At 42.6% G+C, this 16,217-nt stretch overlaps 1 protein-coding gene across 1 annotated transcript in view; it reads right to left on the reverse strand.

Moving 5' to 3' along the window:
• Positions 1-6,870: 6,870 nt before the first annotated feature.
• LOC103262061 (multivesicular body subunit 12B-like) overlaps positions 6,871-16,217 on the reverse strand; it is a 46,371-nt gene continuing 37,024 nt past the window's right edge. The window contains exons 3-4 of the mRNA XM_021713171.1: positions 12,002-12,109; positions 6,871-7,005 (exon numbers count right to left, since the gene is read on the reverse strand). Of these exons, the coding sequence (XP_021568846.1) occupies positions 6,871-7,005; positions 12,002-12,109 (243 nt within the window). The remainder of the gene's footprint in view (positions 7,006-12,001; positions 12,110-16,217) is intronic.

Below are 16,217 nucleotides of genomic sequence, written 5' to 3' on the forward strand. Positions count from 1 at the left end.
CCAATTCTGCCATTTTCAGGCACTATAACCTTAGGCAATTTGTTTAGTTTCTCTGAGCCTTGGTTTCATGATCTGTGAAAGGGTGCTAATGAAACCCACCACAGAGGGACACTGAACAGATGCACTGTGGTAACACATGTGATCCACTTTCCCCAGCTCCCAGTACACAGAAAGTGCTCAGTAAAGAGCATCTGTGAGGGATCTCACCATCGAGCCGGATAAGCCTCTAGCACATGACTTATGTCTGCCCTTGGTTCTGACTTTCAAGACCTTTTTGTTATGTGGACAGGAAATAAGCACTTTGCAACTGAGGGTCAGAACGAGGGGAGGGCAGTCCTGCTGGTGGGATCTATGGGAACAGGACAGACTCAGGGGAATCGTTCTATTGTTAGGTTTTTTGGGGGGGCAGGTTGTTCTTTAAAGAGCCAGATAACTTGTGGGTTCTTTTCCCAAGTGCAGGTCAGATCCACAAACCGTGACAATCATGTTCTAAATCTGCACCCCAAACACTACACCTTACAAGGCAGCAATGGTATACTGGGGGATGGGGGGGGTCATAGCAACTCTGCACCTTCAAAAATTATTAGCTGATAAGTTCAGCCTTTGAAAGCATGAAGGTGGGACCTTTCTACAAACTAAACTAACATGCAGGTATTTTACTTGCTTTTGCCATGCTGCTCTTGGCTCTATTCCTCCGTCTACAGCAAACTCGGGGTAAGAGACAGAGCCACTAATTACACACGCGTAAGCAGGTCTAATTTTAAGTAAACATATTATACATAGTCAATAGAAATGTGTTCAGTCATGCTAATGAACAAAGAGAAAGTACACAGCACTTTATAAAACAAACAGTCTTCCAGTTTTTCAGTGCTATATAGATTACAACAAACTGTATTTAAATTAATTATAGGAGTCTGTTCTTTTTGGCTGACTTTATAAAATCAGAGCCTTAAATACTCTCAAATGATAGAACTGACCATAAGGTTTATCTGGTAAGCTTGGGCTCTCCTGTCTCCTGGATAAAGTCTCCAGGAAATGATTCTATAACCGAAGTGAAGAGGTTCCCCTCAGCCCACCCTTCTGTATGTTAAGGCACCTGATGGAGAGCCCAGAACTCAGCCTTGGAATGTCCACAGAGGGGTAGCAACCAGCATACTCCCAATTATGGGGGAGAAGCTTTCCAACCAGTACCACTGGGCCCTACAGCAGCCAGATCATGAGCCAAGATGGGACTTAGTCCTGGACCCCCTCACTGGCCTGGTCCAATGAGTTGAGAGGAAAATGCAGAATGGGAAACCCTTGTGGCTTACAGTGTACCAATATAAAGATAGTCAAAGTCAATTAATTGTCAGAAATGAACACTGATGCAAATTTCAAAACTGTGAAAACACTGGGGAAAAGTAGGGAATTAATACAAGTCTATGAGGCAATTTTAGATCTTAAGCAGACAATAAGAATAAGCAAAAGCAGCAAGCAACTCTTGTGAAAATGTTTAGTCATGCTAATAAATAATGAAGTGAAGATTACAATAGTAAAACTAAATAAAGATTTAAAACTTATGCTGGCAGGCCTGTGGAAAACAGGCATAAGCCTGTATCAGTAGTGGCACTGTGAATTGGTATTTCTAGTGTTAATCTGGCAACAGAGTAATAAAGCTTATCTTCATAGAGACATTCAATAAGCAAGACACAACACAACAGGTACCTTAGGTGATTCAAAGATGAAGTAAACATGGGTCTTGCCTCAAAGAAAGAGCTAGGTAGCAAAGGCATTAAGAAAACATATAAATGGCTAGATTGCAAACTAAAAACAACATTGTAAATTATGTAATAGTCCCTCCACTCTACAGATGAAGAAACTGAGGCCCAGGGGGGTGAAGTGATTTTCCTAGGGTGTCACAGGTTTAAATGGTAGAGCCAGACCCAATACTAGGCAAGCTTGACTCCAGAATCCAAGTTCTTCCCACCAAGCCAAATCGCAGTGTGTCTTAACAGAGGTAAAGATAGGAATATAGAGGCAGAGCTGATTGCTTCCTTCAGTTCCCCACTGTTATGACTGGCATTTGCTCACTTCACTCCCTCCTATATGTGTGCATTGCCAGGTGCACTATGAAGCAGTAAAGAAGGTAGACAGGGTCCCCAACTACCCACAGATTAGAGCCCCCTCTGATTAGACTATAATGCAGTTCCATGTTTTCAAGTCCAGGTCACCCACTAGACTACATTCCTTGAGGGAAGGGCCAGTACCTTATTCATCTTTATATCCTGAAGCCTGCAGTGCCTGACCTACACAAGGTACCCATCAATCTTGGTTGACTGTGTTGAGGAATGTGAGATTCCTTCAAACTAGAATCTGGCTCATGGGTCATTTCATGTAGATTGGGACACTGAAGCTCACCCTTGAAAGACTTGCGTATGGACATTTCAGAAGGGAGGGAGAGGGCATTTCAGGCAGGGAAAATAGCAAAGCAAATACCTAGAGTCCGAAAAGTAAGGGGTATGAAGAGGGCACAGTGATGGATGGGTTTGTGTAAGGTACAGAGTGCTTGAAGGTAAAGAATGTTTGGAGAGGAAGGTTGGAAGCAGATCTTGAGGAACTATGACCCAGCAGCCTCAAGTACTTGGAAGCTTCTCCCAAGAAAACCATTCAAAACCCATCCATACACAGATTGATCTATAGATTAAACACCATTCCTATGAAAATATACAAATAGCTATACTGCAAGCTGAAAACAACAGAAACAGGCTTCTTTAAAGAAACTGACAAGCTAATTCTAACACATGGAAATTCAAAAGACTCAGACTAGCCAAAACAATCTTGAAAAAGAACAAAGTTAGAGTACTCATATTTTCCAACATCAAAACTAGCTACACAGCTACAGTAAATCAAAACTGTGTGGTACTTGCATAAGGAAAGATGCATAGATAGACAGAAGAGAACTCAGAGTTCACAAATAATCCTCATATTTATGATCAATTGATTTTCAACAAGAATGCCAAGACAGTTCAATGAAGGAAAGAATATTCTTTTCAACCCATGGAGCTTGAACAACTGAACATCCACATGCAACAGTATAAAGTTGGATGCCTACCTCACACCAAGTACAAAAATAACTCAAAATGGATCAAAAACAGTGTAGGTGCTAAAACTCTTAAAAAATATGTATAGATCTTGGTGATTTTGAATTAGGCAGTAGTTTTTTAGATATGACACCAAAAGCACAACTAGCAAAGGAAAAAATAGAGAAGTGGAACTCCATTACAATGAAAAACCTTTGTGTTTCAAAGGACACCATCAAGAAAATGAAGAGACCACCCATAGAATGAGAGAAAATTTCTGCAAATCATACATCTGATAAGGGACTTGTATATAAAATATATTAAAATATTTTTATAACTCATTAAGAAGATAATCCAATTACAAAATGAGCAATGCATCAGAATAGGCCTTTCTCCAGAAGAGATATACAAATGGCCAAGAAGCACATAAAAAAGATATTCAACATAACTAATCATCAGAAAACACAAAAACAAAATCATAAAAAAAAGACTACTTCACAACCACTTAAGACAGACAATAACAAGTGTTGGTGAAGATGTGGAGAAATTGGAACCTGCCTATACTGTTGCTGGGAGTGTAAAACAGTGCAGCTCCTTTGAAAAGTAGTTTAGGCCAGACTCAGTGGCTCAGCCTGTAATTCCAGCACTTTGGGAGGCTGAGGTGAGTGGATTGCCTGAGCCCACAGGTTCGAGACCAGCCCAGGCAAATTGACAAGACCTCAACTCTACAATAAATCAAAAATTAGCTAGGTGTGGTAGTGCACGCCTGTAGTTCTGGCTATTTGGAAGGCTGAGGTGGAAGGATTGCCAGAGCCCAGCAGGTCGATGCTGGGGTGGCCGTGACGTGAGTGTGCCACTGCATTCCAGTCTGGGCAATGGAGAGAGACTTTAACTCAAAAGAAAAAAGAAAAGAAAAGTAGTTTGGAGCCGGGCTCAGTGGCTCAGCCTGTAATCCCACGCCTTTGGGAGGCTGAGGTAAGTGGATTGCCTGAGCCCGCGGGTTCGAGACCCGCCTGGGCAGCGAGACCTCATCTCTACAATAAATCAAAAAATCAGCTGGGTGTGGTAGCGCATGCCTGTAATTCCGGCTACTCGGAAGGCTGAGGCAGAAGGATCGCCGGAGCCCAGCAGGTCGAGGCTGCGGTGGCCGGGAGCGGCCACTGCACTCCAGTCTGGACGACAGAGTGAGACTCCAACTCAAAAAAAAAATTAAAAAAAAAAAAAAAAAAGAAAAGTAGTTTGGTAATACCTCAATAACATCAAGTTACCAGATGACCCAGCAATCCCATGCCTAACTATATTCCCAAGAGAAATGAAAACATATATCCACACAAACATTTGTACATGAATGTTCATACCAGCATAATTCATAATAGCTTAAAAAGTGGAAACAACCCAAATATCCATCAGCTGACTGGATAACTAAAATGTGGTCTATCCATATAATGGAACAGTATTTAGCAATAAGAATAATGAAACACTGAGACATGCTACAACATAGACCGGCCTTGAAAACACTATGCCAAGTGAGACAAGTCAGACACTAAGGGCTACATATTATATGAGTGCATCTATGATGAAATGTCCAGAATAGGCAAATCTATATGGCAACTATATTAGTGGCTATCTAGGGCTAGTGGAGGGTTGAGAAGGTGAGGGTTGGGGAGAAATGGAGAGTGATTGCTAATGGGTACAGGGTTTCTTTTTGCAGTGATATAATGTTCTAAATTGCAGTAATGGTTGTACAACTCTGAAGATACTAAACGGTTGTAAAACTCTGAAGATACTAATTGTATACTTTAAATGGGTGAAATGTATGGTATGTGAATATCTTTAAAAAGCTATTACCAAAAAGCTTTATACATAAATATATAAAATATATCTGTAAAAGGTGCTTATATACATGCTCTTCCAGTGTGGCATTGTGGTTAAAAGCATGGCTGGAGTTAGACTTATGTGTGTGTTGTATTTATTTCCCCAATTCTAGAAGCATGACTTTGGCTAAAATCTTTTTTTTTTTTTTTGAGTTGGAGTCTCACTCTGTGGCCCAGACTGGAGTGCAGTGGCTGCTCCCAGCCACCGCAGCCTCGATCTGCCGGGCTCCGGCAATTCTTTCACCTCAGCCTTCCGAGTAGCCAGAATTACAGGCGCGCGCTACCACACCCGGGTGATTTTTGCCTTATTGTAGAGATGAGGTCTCGCCAAGTTGCCCAGGCGGGTCTCGAACTCGCGGGCTCAGGAAATCCACTCACCTCAGCCTCCCAAATGCGTGGGATTACAGGCTGAGCCACCGAGCCCGGCTTGGCTAAAATCTTTAACGCCTAAAGTAGTTACTGTTCCTCATTTTTCTCATATATGAAATGGATATAATAATATTTATCTCTAGACCAGGCATAGTGGCTCACACCTGTAATCCCAGCACTTTGGGAGGCAAAGGCAGAAGAATTACTTGAGCCCAGAAGTTGAAGACTAGCTTGGACAACATAGTGAAATCTCATCTGTACAAATAAAAAAAATTAGCCAGGCATGATGTCACAAGCCTGTAGTCCCACCTATTCAGGAGGCTGAGGTGGAAGGATAGCCTAAGCCCAGGAGGCTGAGGCTGCGGTGAGTCATGATTATACCACTGCACCCAAACTCTAAAAAAAAAAAAAAAAATCCATCTCTAAAGAGGGGTCTTCTGGAGATTAAATGAAATCAAGTATGTAAAACATTTATGACAAAGGCCAGCATACAGTAAACACATGTGGTGTGTTATGATTATTAGCTAATTCTTATAATAATAAACAACAAAAAGCAATCAAATGCCCAAATGTAAGGAGATCATCAAGAAAATAAAAATATGCTACACAATGGGATCTACTTGTTTCATTAAAATAAGATATGGCAGGTGCTATGGTTCACACCTGTAATGTCAGCACTCTGGAAGGCTGAGGCCAGAAAATCGCTTAAGGGCCAGGAATTTGGGACCAGCCTGGGCAACACAGCGAGACCTCGTCTCTACAAACATTTAAAAAAAATTAGTTAGGTGTGGTGGGACACAACGGTAGTCCCAGCTACTCAGGAGGCTGAGGCAGAAGGACAGCTTAAGCCCTGGAGTTCCAGGATACAGTGAGCTATGATCATGCCATTGTACTCCAGCCTGGGCAACAGAGTAAGACCTCGACTCAAATAAAATGAAATAAAAAAATAAAACAAGTTAAGTTATACATAAAAGCAAGGAAACTCAAATACTCAAGATTTTTCCAGCGCTATTTAATGACTGATATGCACATAAAAAACCTCAAAGCACTTCAGCATCCTGAAGATGCTTCTGATTCATCAGTGATTCACTTCTGCTTGACATTGTTCAGTGGTCAGAACATTCAGCCACATTTGAATCATGTGCACTCTAATTTGCAGTCTTTCTGGTTCTCTTTTCTTGTTTGCACAAAGTGCTAACAACGGACACATTATTGCACTTGTATTCCCTGGGCAACTTTTGATTTTTTTTCCCCCTTTTGCTTCTGGGTCTTGCGCCAAGCTTGGCTTCAGTACACCAGAGGAAGGACTAAATACAAACTATAGCTGGTTTTACTGTTCCATTCCTGTATGAACCAATTCAGCAGGGAGTACCATTCTAAGAGAAGGGACATTCTGCTCATTTACATACCACTACCCAGAATACTCTGCAAACTCCTTGGAGAACCTAGCCAGACATACAACAAAAGCTGTGGGATTTATTCATGGGTGCACAGTAAGGCATTCTAAAATGTTTCCAAAGAAGGATATACCTAAAAAATATCTAAAAGTATACTTGGAGGAAGAAAAGTCATTGTGATGAGTGGTAGGTACTAAAGGATGACTCACGTGTGTCCACTGTCTCTTGAATTGGGATGAAGCCCACAGGCAGCGTGTCCTTGATGTCAATGAGCTTCATATCCACTAACACATTCCCCAAATGACTCTTGGGAAGAAAGGAAAGAGATACAGACTATTAATCTGAGCATGCCCATGGTAAGTTTGCCATTTTGTCTTAAAGATGCATATTTAACACAATGACTCATGCAGATTTATGACAGCAGGTTAATTAGAGTAGGTGACACTTAATGTCCCCTAGTGGTTATACAGGGACTCGGGTGGCCGCCGGGAAGGAGTTTCATCTGCAGACCCTCAAAGCCATTCACTTGATGTGGCCTTGGTTAGACGGATGAGCAACTCAGGAGTCACTTTAGACATAACCCAGCAGAGGGCAGCTGTGCACACATGTCCTGGGATCAGGCTGCCACTTGGCCCTGAGCTTCAGATCTCAGGGCCAGCAGGTTTTATTTAATAAGAGCACATTCCTGGGGCACTGGTTGTGGAGGAAAGCTGCATCTAAACCTAACAGGGAACCAATCACACTCCTAAGTATACCAGCCTGCATACCAATACACATTCCAGTTGCTAGATACATTTTGCAAAATCCTGAGAATCATAAACTAATACAGAGTGAAAGCCCTGCTGCCTCGACATTACACATCTTTTAAAATGACACACACAAGGGCCTCCTAAAATTTCTATTTTGTGGTAGTATATGGGGTCTACAGTACACAGTTTCTGTGACTGGTGTAAAAATATCTTTTGAAGACAGTATACCATTCTGTAATTGCGAGAGAGAATTATTTGCAAACACATCAGCACTTGCAGCCCACACTTCAAGCTGGAAATGAGCTCTAAAGATATCACCCTACAACTTAAATATGTGGGGACACCTTGGAGATTTCATTAAAATCTTCAGAGTCATTTGAAGCTTAGTTCCCCCCATCTAGTCAGAACCAGTTAAGGAAAGAATTATGGATTCTGATCCTAAATCTCTCCTGTTAGGATAATAGCAATGCATGTTGCAAGCCCATTTTGCAGAAGCACCTTTTTACCCAATGCCTGACAGACATAAGCACGCTCCAGTTTACTTGTTCTGCCTCCCTGGATAAACATCTAGTAGGTCAGCCACCACTTTGCCCTGGGCAGCAATGTCTCAGGCCATTTTCCTGTCTTGTTTAGAGAAGGCAGGCTTCTACCACCATCTCTATGCATGAGGAGGCAAGATCCCCATTGCCACTACTCTGTGCCACCACCGCACTATGTTTGAGAGCCAAGTAGGGGGTTCTTACCATCTAAACTGTGCTATATTCCTTCTTGGCATTTTCTTTTTTCCATTCTATCAATACATAATTGTGTTTTTGTGAGGTTATTTGTTTAATATCTGTCTCCTCACTAGAGTTTAAGAACCACAGGGGCCAAAAATATCTCTGCTCCAACTGTAAATTTGTAAGCCTAGCATTGTTTCTGTCACACAACAGGTGCTCAATAATTATTTTCCAAATGAATTAATTTTTCTGGCACATTTTCAACTAGGTGGGCCACTCAGAGTAAGAAATTAAATTGAATTTGCTTGGATGGTAAACCTAAACTACATCGATACAAATATTGAAAGTATATTTAATAAATATATTATGAGTCAAAAGTACACAAATGAAATAAGTTATTAGAATTTAACTAGGAAGGTCAAGGTGCAAGTATAACCCTATGACCAGTGTTTTTATGGCACTGACATCCTAAAACTGTTTCCTTTTCTCAGAACAACCGTATTTGCCAGCAATTTAATATTCCAGCATTTCAGATAGCTGGGCCTCAGGAAGACCATGTGCAGTGCAGCACAGTGAGCGGAAAGCAGAACCCACCCCCAACACAGGATAAATCTCTGACCGCATAGGAAGGGTTTGAACTGTCAACCTAACTCACAAACATCAGATGCTTTCAGAGTCACCTGATCTAATCTATCATAATTTTTTTTCATGGCAGTTGCCTTTCCATGTCATCACTGCTTTCTGCATTGAGAAATTAACAACTGGGCATGTTTTCCTGCTCTGTGGATGGATGGGCATTCATCAATATCCTTCTTAAACATCTTCTACTTGACAAGTTGAGTTTTACAGAAGTCAACTGCAAACCACTTAGCAACCTCACCCTCCATACACGCTACAAATGTCCCTGATCGTAAAACCTAAACATCAGTAGTACAGCCATTTTAAAAAAGGCATCAAAAAACCCTTCCATGCATACAAAACAGGAGGCTGCACTGTCAGAGCTCCCCACAGCCTAAGTGTGGTCCCTCCTCACACAGGCTGCTGCTGTACTGGGTTTAATACAGTAGGTCTGCGACACCATTAATTTTGCCTGTTCCTCTCCCTTCCCCCATCCATGCTCTCTTTCATTTCCTCCTCATAAATATGAAGAACGTATTCCCAATCCTTGTTGAGCAAATGATTCATGCCAAAAGCCCAATGTGCACTGACTCAGGGTATTTATATTGTCTCTGGTAGCCAGTATTTGCTAGTATACTGTAATTATTTTTGACAACCTTGCATTTAAGGTAGCCACAGATAACCAACTTAATATTCAAATGTTCATAAATCCTTCTGTTTAATATCCTCCCTACCTAATCTATGTACATTATTATTACAGGTAATGCAGAAAGTACAGGGCATGAAAAGTACAATTAATCTCGATCCTTTCCCAAGAAGCAATGTCACTCCAAAGCCAGGTTTCTGTATTAATAGCATTATTGGGGGAAAGGAATTTAAGTTCCAAGGGAGTCTCCCAAAACTCCTACAGTGGGAGTCTCGACTCACCTAATTAAGAATCTGTCCGGTCTTGGGATCCCACATGCCTGCTTTACAGTTATAAAAAATTATGCTCTGCAAAGTCTTGTTCAAGCTGCAGGTCCAGGGCAGGCTGGCGGTAACAGATTAAAATATCTTGATTCCTACTCTACTCCCTGGACTGGCAAGCGGGCCCCTGCCACCCCCTGGGACTCAATTGTTTGGATTCCACTTCTGAAAACAATATGCACCATACTACTTTAAAAGCAAAGCAGAGCTTCTTCCATTGTCTGTGTCCTTTTCCTACATTGCTGCATCACACCCAGTAAGTAGCTGTTTAATGTTCAACACATGTTGACAAAACTAGTTCATTTTCTATAATACCACCCATGACACCCAAAACTAACAAGCCCCAGTGACTTCTCTTTGTCACATTCAGACTTGTCACTGTCCCCCACTCCAAAAGGTGCAGGGACTCTTCTGGCCTAGATTACCAACACCCCACAGGCTTCAGGGGAAAATGCAACAAAAACAAAATGAAAAATGATCACAGAAATCATGGCCGTCCTCTGAGGCCATTTTTAATCGTAGCCTCTTTGGTAAAAAAAGGTGATCTCTAAGTAGGGATCAGGAAACCACCAAGTGGAGAGAGGGTGTGAACAGTTTGTGCAAACCCTCGGGCACTCCTTCTGATAGTCCTAAGCTGTAGCAAGTATGCTGACCCTCTGCAGAAAGCAGTAGGCTGTGAATAGAACAGAGGTGACAAAAGCTAAAAAGAGAAATAGTCTCAAAAACAGTTACAGTAAGCTCCAGGGACAAAGGGGCTGGGAGAGTGCGGTGTATGGGTGCAGGTAGAAAGGATGGGCCCAACGTCGGGAAGGCAACATGGCCTTCAGACCTGCTCCGTGGTGTCTCCTCAAGCTGCCCAGTGGGCCAGTGGGCCTGCACAGACTCATTACAAGCTCACAGTGCAGTTGTCCAGTCTCTAGCCCAGCTGCCACCTTCATGAATGTTTAAAAAACATCCAAAAGCCTATACGGAAAAGATTTTCAGTGTTCAGTGACAGAACTTTCCCCAACTCCATTATAAACTCTGTATTTTGCAATTAGTATATATCACTTTTGTAATTAGGGGGGAAAAATTAAAGCAATGATCTCTCCCCTCATCCTGAATACATTCAGAATACTTCTCCTAACAAAGAATTATCAACAAACAGGAATAGTGGTGGAGAAGTGTGCAAGCCAGAGAGCCATGCCATTGTTTATATTCAGAGAACACTGAGGGGATATGAGGGCCCAGTGATGGGACCCTATGCCTATGGGGCCACATGATGGAGAGAAGGATTGCTACTTTTCCCCTTTTACGCTTTTGAGTGAGGGTGTTTGAAGTTGTATTTTTTAAACCACAAACATTTATTGCTGTTATAATAAAATTTATGAAAATAAATTAATAACAACACCTCCAAAAATAAATATTTACATTAAAAAGAAACAATAACATTTAGGCCAAAAAATAAAATGTCAGCCCTGAAAATGAAACTCTGAAGTGGAGACCTGGGATTGGGGGAGAGAGGTGACCTTGGACAAGCATATCAACTCTTGGATATAGGAAATAATACTTGGAGAGATTGAGGATAGAATGAGGTACATCTGCAGAGTGCCTAGGACAGGCCTCACACACAGCAGATACTCACTAAAGCTATTTCCCTTTTTTCTAAGTTCTCCATTAGAAAACCTCATTAGAAAAGCCTTTAGTAAATGTCTTTAAAGTTTCCTAATTTATGAGCATAAACATTAAAAAACGGCATTCTGAGAGAAATCTGCATAAGTGGATACTTACCTACAAAAATAATGAAATGTGATATGTCACAAAGAGACTCACAGAGAAAGAAAAAGTCACTTTGGAAACAGGGCCATTTCTGTGGGTATGGGGATCATGTGGGTGCTCCTCTGAGCCATGCTGCCTTTTGTTGGCCAGCATTAAATCCAGCTCCACTGGAAAGCTCTCACATCTGCACTACCCCATGATTTGTTGCTTGGAGGAAAGGTAGGCAAATGAGAACTGTGAGAGAAATTTCCTGGTTTCCTTTTGAGAACACATTTTAATGGAATTCACTGTACACTTGGGTACGTGGTTAATAATACTGTTAATAAATGAAACACAGTGCTAGCTGCTGATTCTACCCAGTTCACTAAAACCACAGATAAATTAATATGGCAATGAAAATAAACCACAACAAAAAAAAAAATGAGGAAATTCCAAACAGGAATGTAAATTACTCGTGCTCACTCAGCAAACGGAAACCACTACTAGACTTACATTTTCTTTGGAAAATGATCTTGTAAAACACAGGTATCTGGTAACCTTGGATTTAAATAAGCCGTCTTTCCAGAGGTCAGCATCCACACCATCTGCCGTCTGTGCCACCTACACCGAAGAGACAGAGAAAAGAATCGCAGGTAAGGCAGGATGGAGCTATGGCACACGGGAACTGCTTCCTCCATGCCCGTTCCAATTAACACTGGCCCAGACTCTCATGGCATCTCATTAGTTCATCTCACTAGGAACAGGGATGAGAATTTTCAAAAGGGGAAAAGGGAATGTGTGAAAAATACAACTTCTAAAAATACTGTCCCTGGGGAAGCCTTTGATTAAAGACACCCTGACAAAAACAGTTCTAATGAGAAAAGAGCAACTTTTGTTGTAATGGACCAAGAAGGGATTGAATAAGTCAGCACATTAAGCTGTTCATTACCACTTACTGGGGAGATGGTGCAGGGGGAAGAAAAAAGTACAATGGGGTATGAAATGCCACCTGAGAGGGGCACCGCCTGTGGTAAGGGTGACATAGCCTCCTGTTCTAGGTCCTGGAGCCACCCAGGTGCTTTGGTCAATGGGATTCTATTAGAGAAGGAGGCAGGAGGTCAGGAAATTTTAGGTCATACTGCTGCTTCTTGGTACAAGCCCTGAAAGTGGTATTTAAGGTCAGAAACTGGATCATGATAGAAAAATAAAAGAAGACTCAATTCCTTGTTTGTAGTCTCACTAAGAAGCCATTTTCTCATCCAACACTGTAGAAATTCTCCTCTAGGAAACACCTGAAGATGAAGCCAGTCTTGATCTGAGTTGCAAAGGACCTGTGCACTAGACTGGGGTTGGGCTAGAAGGACATAAGTATGAAGGGCCAGGCTTTGTAGGAGCCAGTTCTCAAAGTGATTGGAAAGGAGGAAAAAAGTCTAGAAGAGGGTGGTGCTTTCTTCCTATTTCTTTCCAGACTACTCACTTTCTGTACTCACTCAGCATGAGAGTGTTAATCAACCTTTCATGCCGTGCTTCACCAGCACCACAAAGAGAGGGCATCCAGGAAGACTGAGGGAAGAGCACCATATTTGGGGATAAACTCTGCAGGGAGTCTTCGAGCAGCTTGCTTTCTGACTTCTGGGTTGTCCTTTTGAGCTACAGTCTTTAGGTCACAGTCCTTGATCTGACAAGTTCCCAACTATTCTGACAAACTGCTGGAAATACCTCCATTCTTCACACAAAAACTGCTTTGATTCAGTCCCATCCAGGGCATTTACCACCATACAGCACATGGTCAGCCTCTGACTGTCACGCGCCAGGGCGGGGGCAGGGCTGGGACCCCAGCCAAGTGGGTGCAGGCTCCCCAACACATTCCCAGAACCCACTACAACCATGTCCTCTGAGACTGCCTCAGAAAAGCCAAGAGGCCAGGAGACAAAAAAAAAAGCTTGTGTTTCAAACTGAACAATTATAAAATAAGAAATACAACAACAGGAAAAGAAAGGCCCTTATGCTGAATATGCAAATCTATTTGACCTGAAAGCTGAAGGAAGAACAGTTTGGGGATAATTTTAGGAACTGTTTGTTCCAAATATGTCACCCCCCACAGACAGAAACATGATGGAACAGGGATCAGCCTTATCAGCATTTTCCCTATAACAGTTGCACATAAAAGTTCTACAGAAACATGGGATTTAAGGTAGTGGACTCAGCTTCTCCACCATCAAGGACCCCTTGTTCTTGTTTTCTCCACGGATTTCATGTTTTAAAAGATTTTTGTCTCCCAAACTGCACTGTTTACTGTATTTCATCAATTCTAGGATACAGTTATTTGGGGAATCACTCATAAATTTAAGGAACACCCCTTCACACAAAAATAGAAATGGTAGCATATCAAAACATACATGTCTATTTTTAAAATGAATCCCAATTTTAGAACCATTAAAATGTAAAAATAAAAATGCTCTAAGAACAAGGGAATAAAGGAAATTGCAAGGTCTATCTATAATAAATGAGTAATTTTTGATAAACTTTTAAAAATAGAGTCTGTCTATAGAACACTCCAAGGCTGCTTTGGTAGACAGAGAGCTGTGTCTAACCTTCCACTGGAAAAGGAGGGTAGTCTAGGAGGGCTTGCCTGGATATATGGAAATTCCACTGGAGAGTGCTGCGCATACTAACCCACGGTTACTGTTTCCAGAATTTGCAAATGTTGATTCTCTCCATCTACCCCACTGCTAGAATTTTCCTTTTTTCTGAGTGAGAAGACATCTTGATATGAAAATGTAATGGGAAAAAGCCTGCAGTGTGAGTTGGCCCCTCAGTGTGAGCAGTTAAAGCCCTCTCACCCTTGTGTGAGAAGCATTAAAAAGGGAAAACCAGAGGCCCAGCTTTGCACTGAGGCCAAAACTCATTTGCAATGAAAGTATACAACAGCAGCATGAGGGAACCTGTCCTCCCACAGCAGCCCAGGGGAGGTGAGGGGAGAAGAGAGAAAGAAGAGAGAACCTCCTCCAATCCCCAGGGAAGGTGGTGCTGGGCAGAAAGCAGAGGCTCTGGAACTGGGTCTCAGGTTGGATAATGCAGGGACCAACAGCACCAGAAACTGGATCAAGAAGTGGAATGTGGGACCCTGGCTCCTCAGGAACACTGGGGAAGCAGCCTGCCCTGTCCCTAGAAACGTCTTCCCAGCCTAGTCATGTACCCAGAAGCTTCTTCCCAGCCCAGTCACATAAAGGTGCTCAATAACCTAAATTCTACTCATACCAAGTTAGTTGAGCTAATGATCTACATGATAAATAATCTGTGAAGCAGGTGGGGCCGCAGTCACAGTGCAAAGAGGAGCACCCAAGACTGACTCGAGGCAGAGTCTGACCTGCGTCCACATCCTCCTGGGGCACCCTTCAGAAGATCACAAACTCAGCAGCCAGCCTCAGTTCCCAGGACTAGGAAGGCTAGGGCAGGTGGAGTGTAGGGTGGATGACCAAATGTTATACCTGCAGCACAGGCAGCATGGAATTCAGAGGCAGACCTGAACTTGAGACCCAATGGCTTAAACAAATCCTGTGCTCCTCTGCGGAATGGACACGTTGCCCTTCCCTGCGGGGGTCACTGTCAGGGTCAGAAGAGACTCTGCACATGCAAAGTGCCCTCCTCAGCGTGAGCACTCACAAGGACATGCTAACATTTCTAAACTAAAAATGAGGACATTGAACCAAGTCTTTAAAGTGATGTCAGGCTACATCAGATTGCAAAAGATCTCAACTGTCCCACGGAGCTCAGCACCAAGCTCTGCAACTATAACTGGCCTTACAAACACAAATGGCACCCTTGTGTGACTGATGTTCACCTTCCCTCTGCTATCCTGCCCTGGACTTTAAGCTTCACAAGGACAAGGGCAGTGCCCGTTCTGGTTGTCATGTCATCATTGTGCCAAGCACAGGATATGGGTTCAATCAAACCTTGTTGAAGGAATGAATGAACAATTCAACTATTCAGTCAGAGCAGTGTGAAAAGCCACATTCCCTGCCAGTTACCCAAGTAGGTCATAAGTATTTTAATAATGAAGTTTCCAGGATTTAATCCATTGAGCTAAGTGTATCCCCTTCAAAATCACCGCTCTGTAAGGTGCATGCCATTTCAACCCTGGGGACACTTATTCTTTTGGTTACTGTGTGAGTCCCCTACCTTGTTCCCAAGATGAGTTGATGTGTCCAATGCTGCTGCCGACTGCAGAAACTCCAGAGACTGCTATGGGTCCTCATATATACACGTGGACATATGTACACACACTCACACCCTTAGACATACACTTTTATACCTCTTCCCGGGTGCAGGAGCTGTCTCATAGGTGGAAGCGGAGGTGGGCCCTATAACCAGTCAGGGCAGATAGTAAACATGAGTGCATTGCTCTTGCCTGCCAACATTCTTCTAAAATAACAATCAAGTGGAGAAAGTAGGAACCCTTAAAATGAAGAGCAAGAGAGTACAACACACCAAGAGCTGTCAACAAATGCCTGGAGGTATAGAAAGAAGAAGGTCTGAGCGATCTAAGGGCCTGTGGGGGCTGATGCTGAGTGAGGCTGATTCACTGCTCAGAGCCCCAGGGCCCAGAATCACCAGACACCACCGCAAAGTGGGAGGGGACAATGGGGGTGAGTACGCATTCAGGGCTAAATTGGGCAGAATGAAACAAGGTCCACAAACAAAGGGGTTAGACTCACAGATCCCCACC

Source organism: Carlito syrichta, unplaced genomic scaffold (genome assembly GCF_000164805.1).
Source record: "Carlito syrichta isolate Samal-C Ts95f unplaced genomic scaffold, Tarsius_syrichta-2.0.1 Scaffold304325, whole genome shotgun sequence".
In the NCBI taxonomy this organism is placed as follows: Eukaryota; Metazoa; Chordata; class Mammalia; order Primates; family Tarsiidae; genus Carlito; species Carlito syrichta.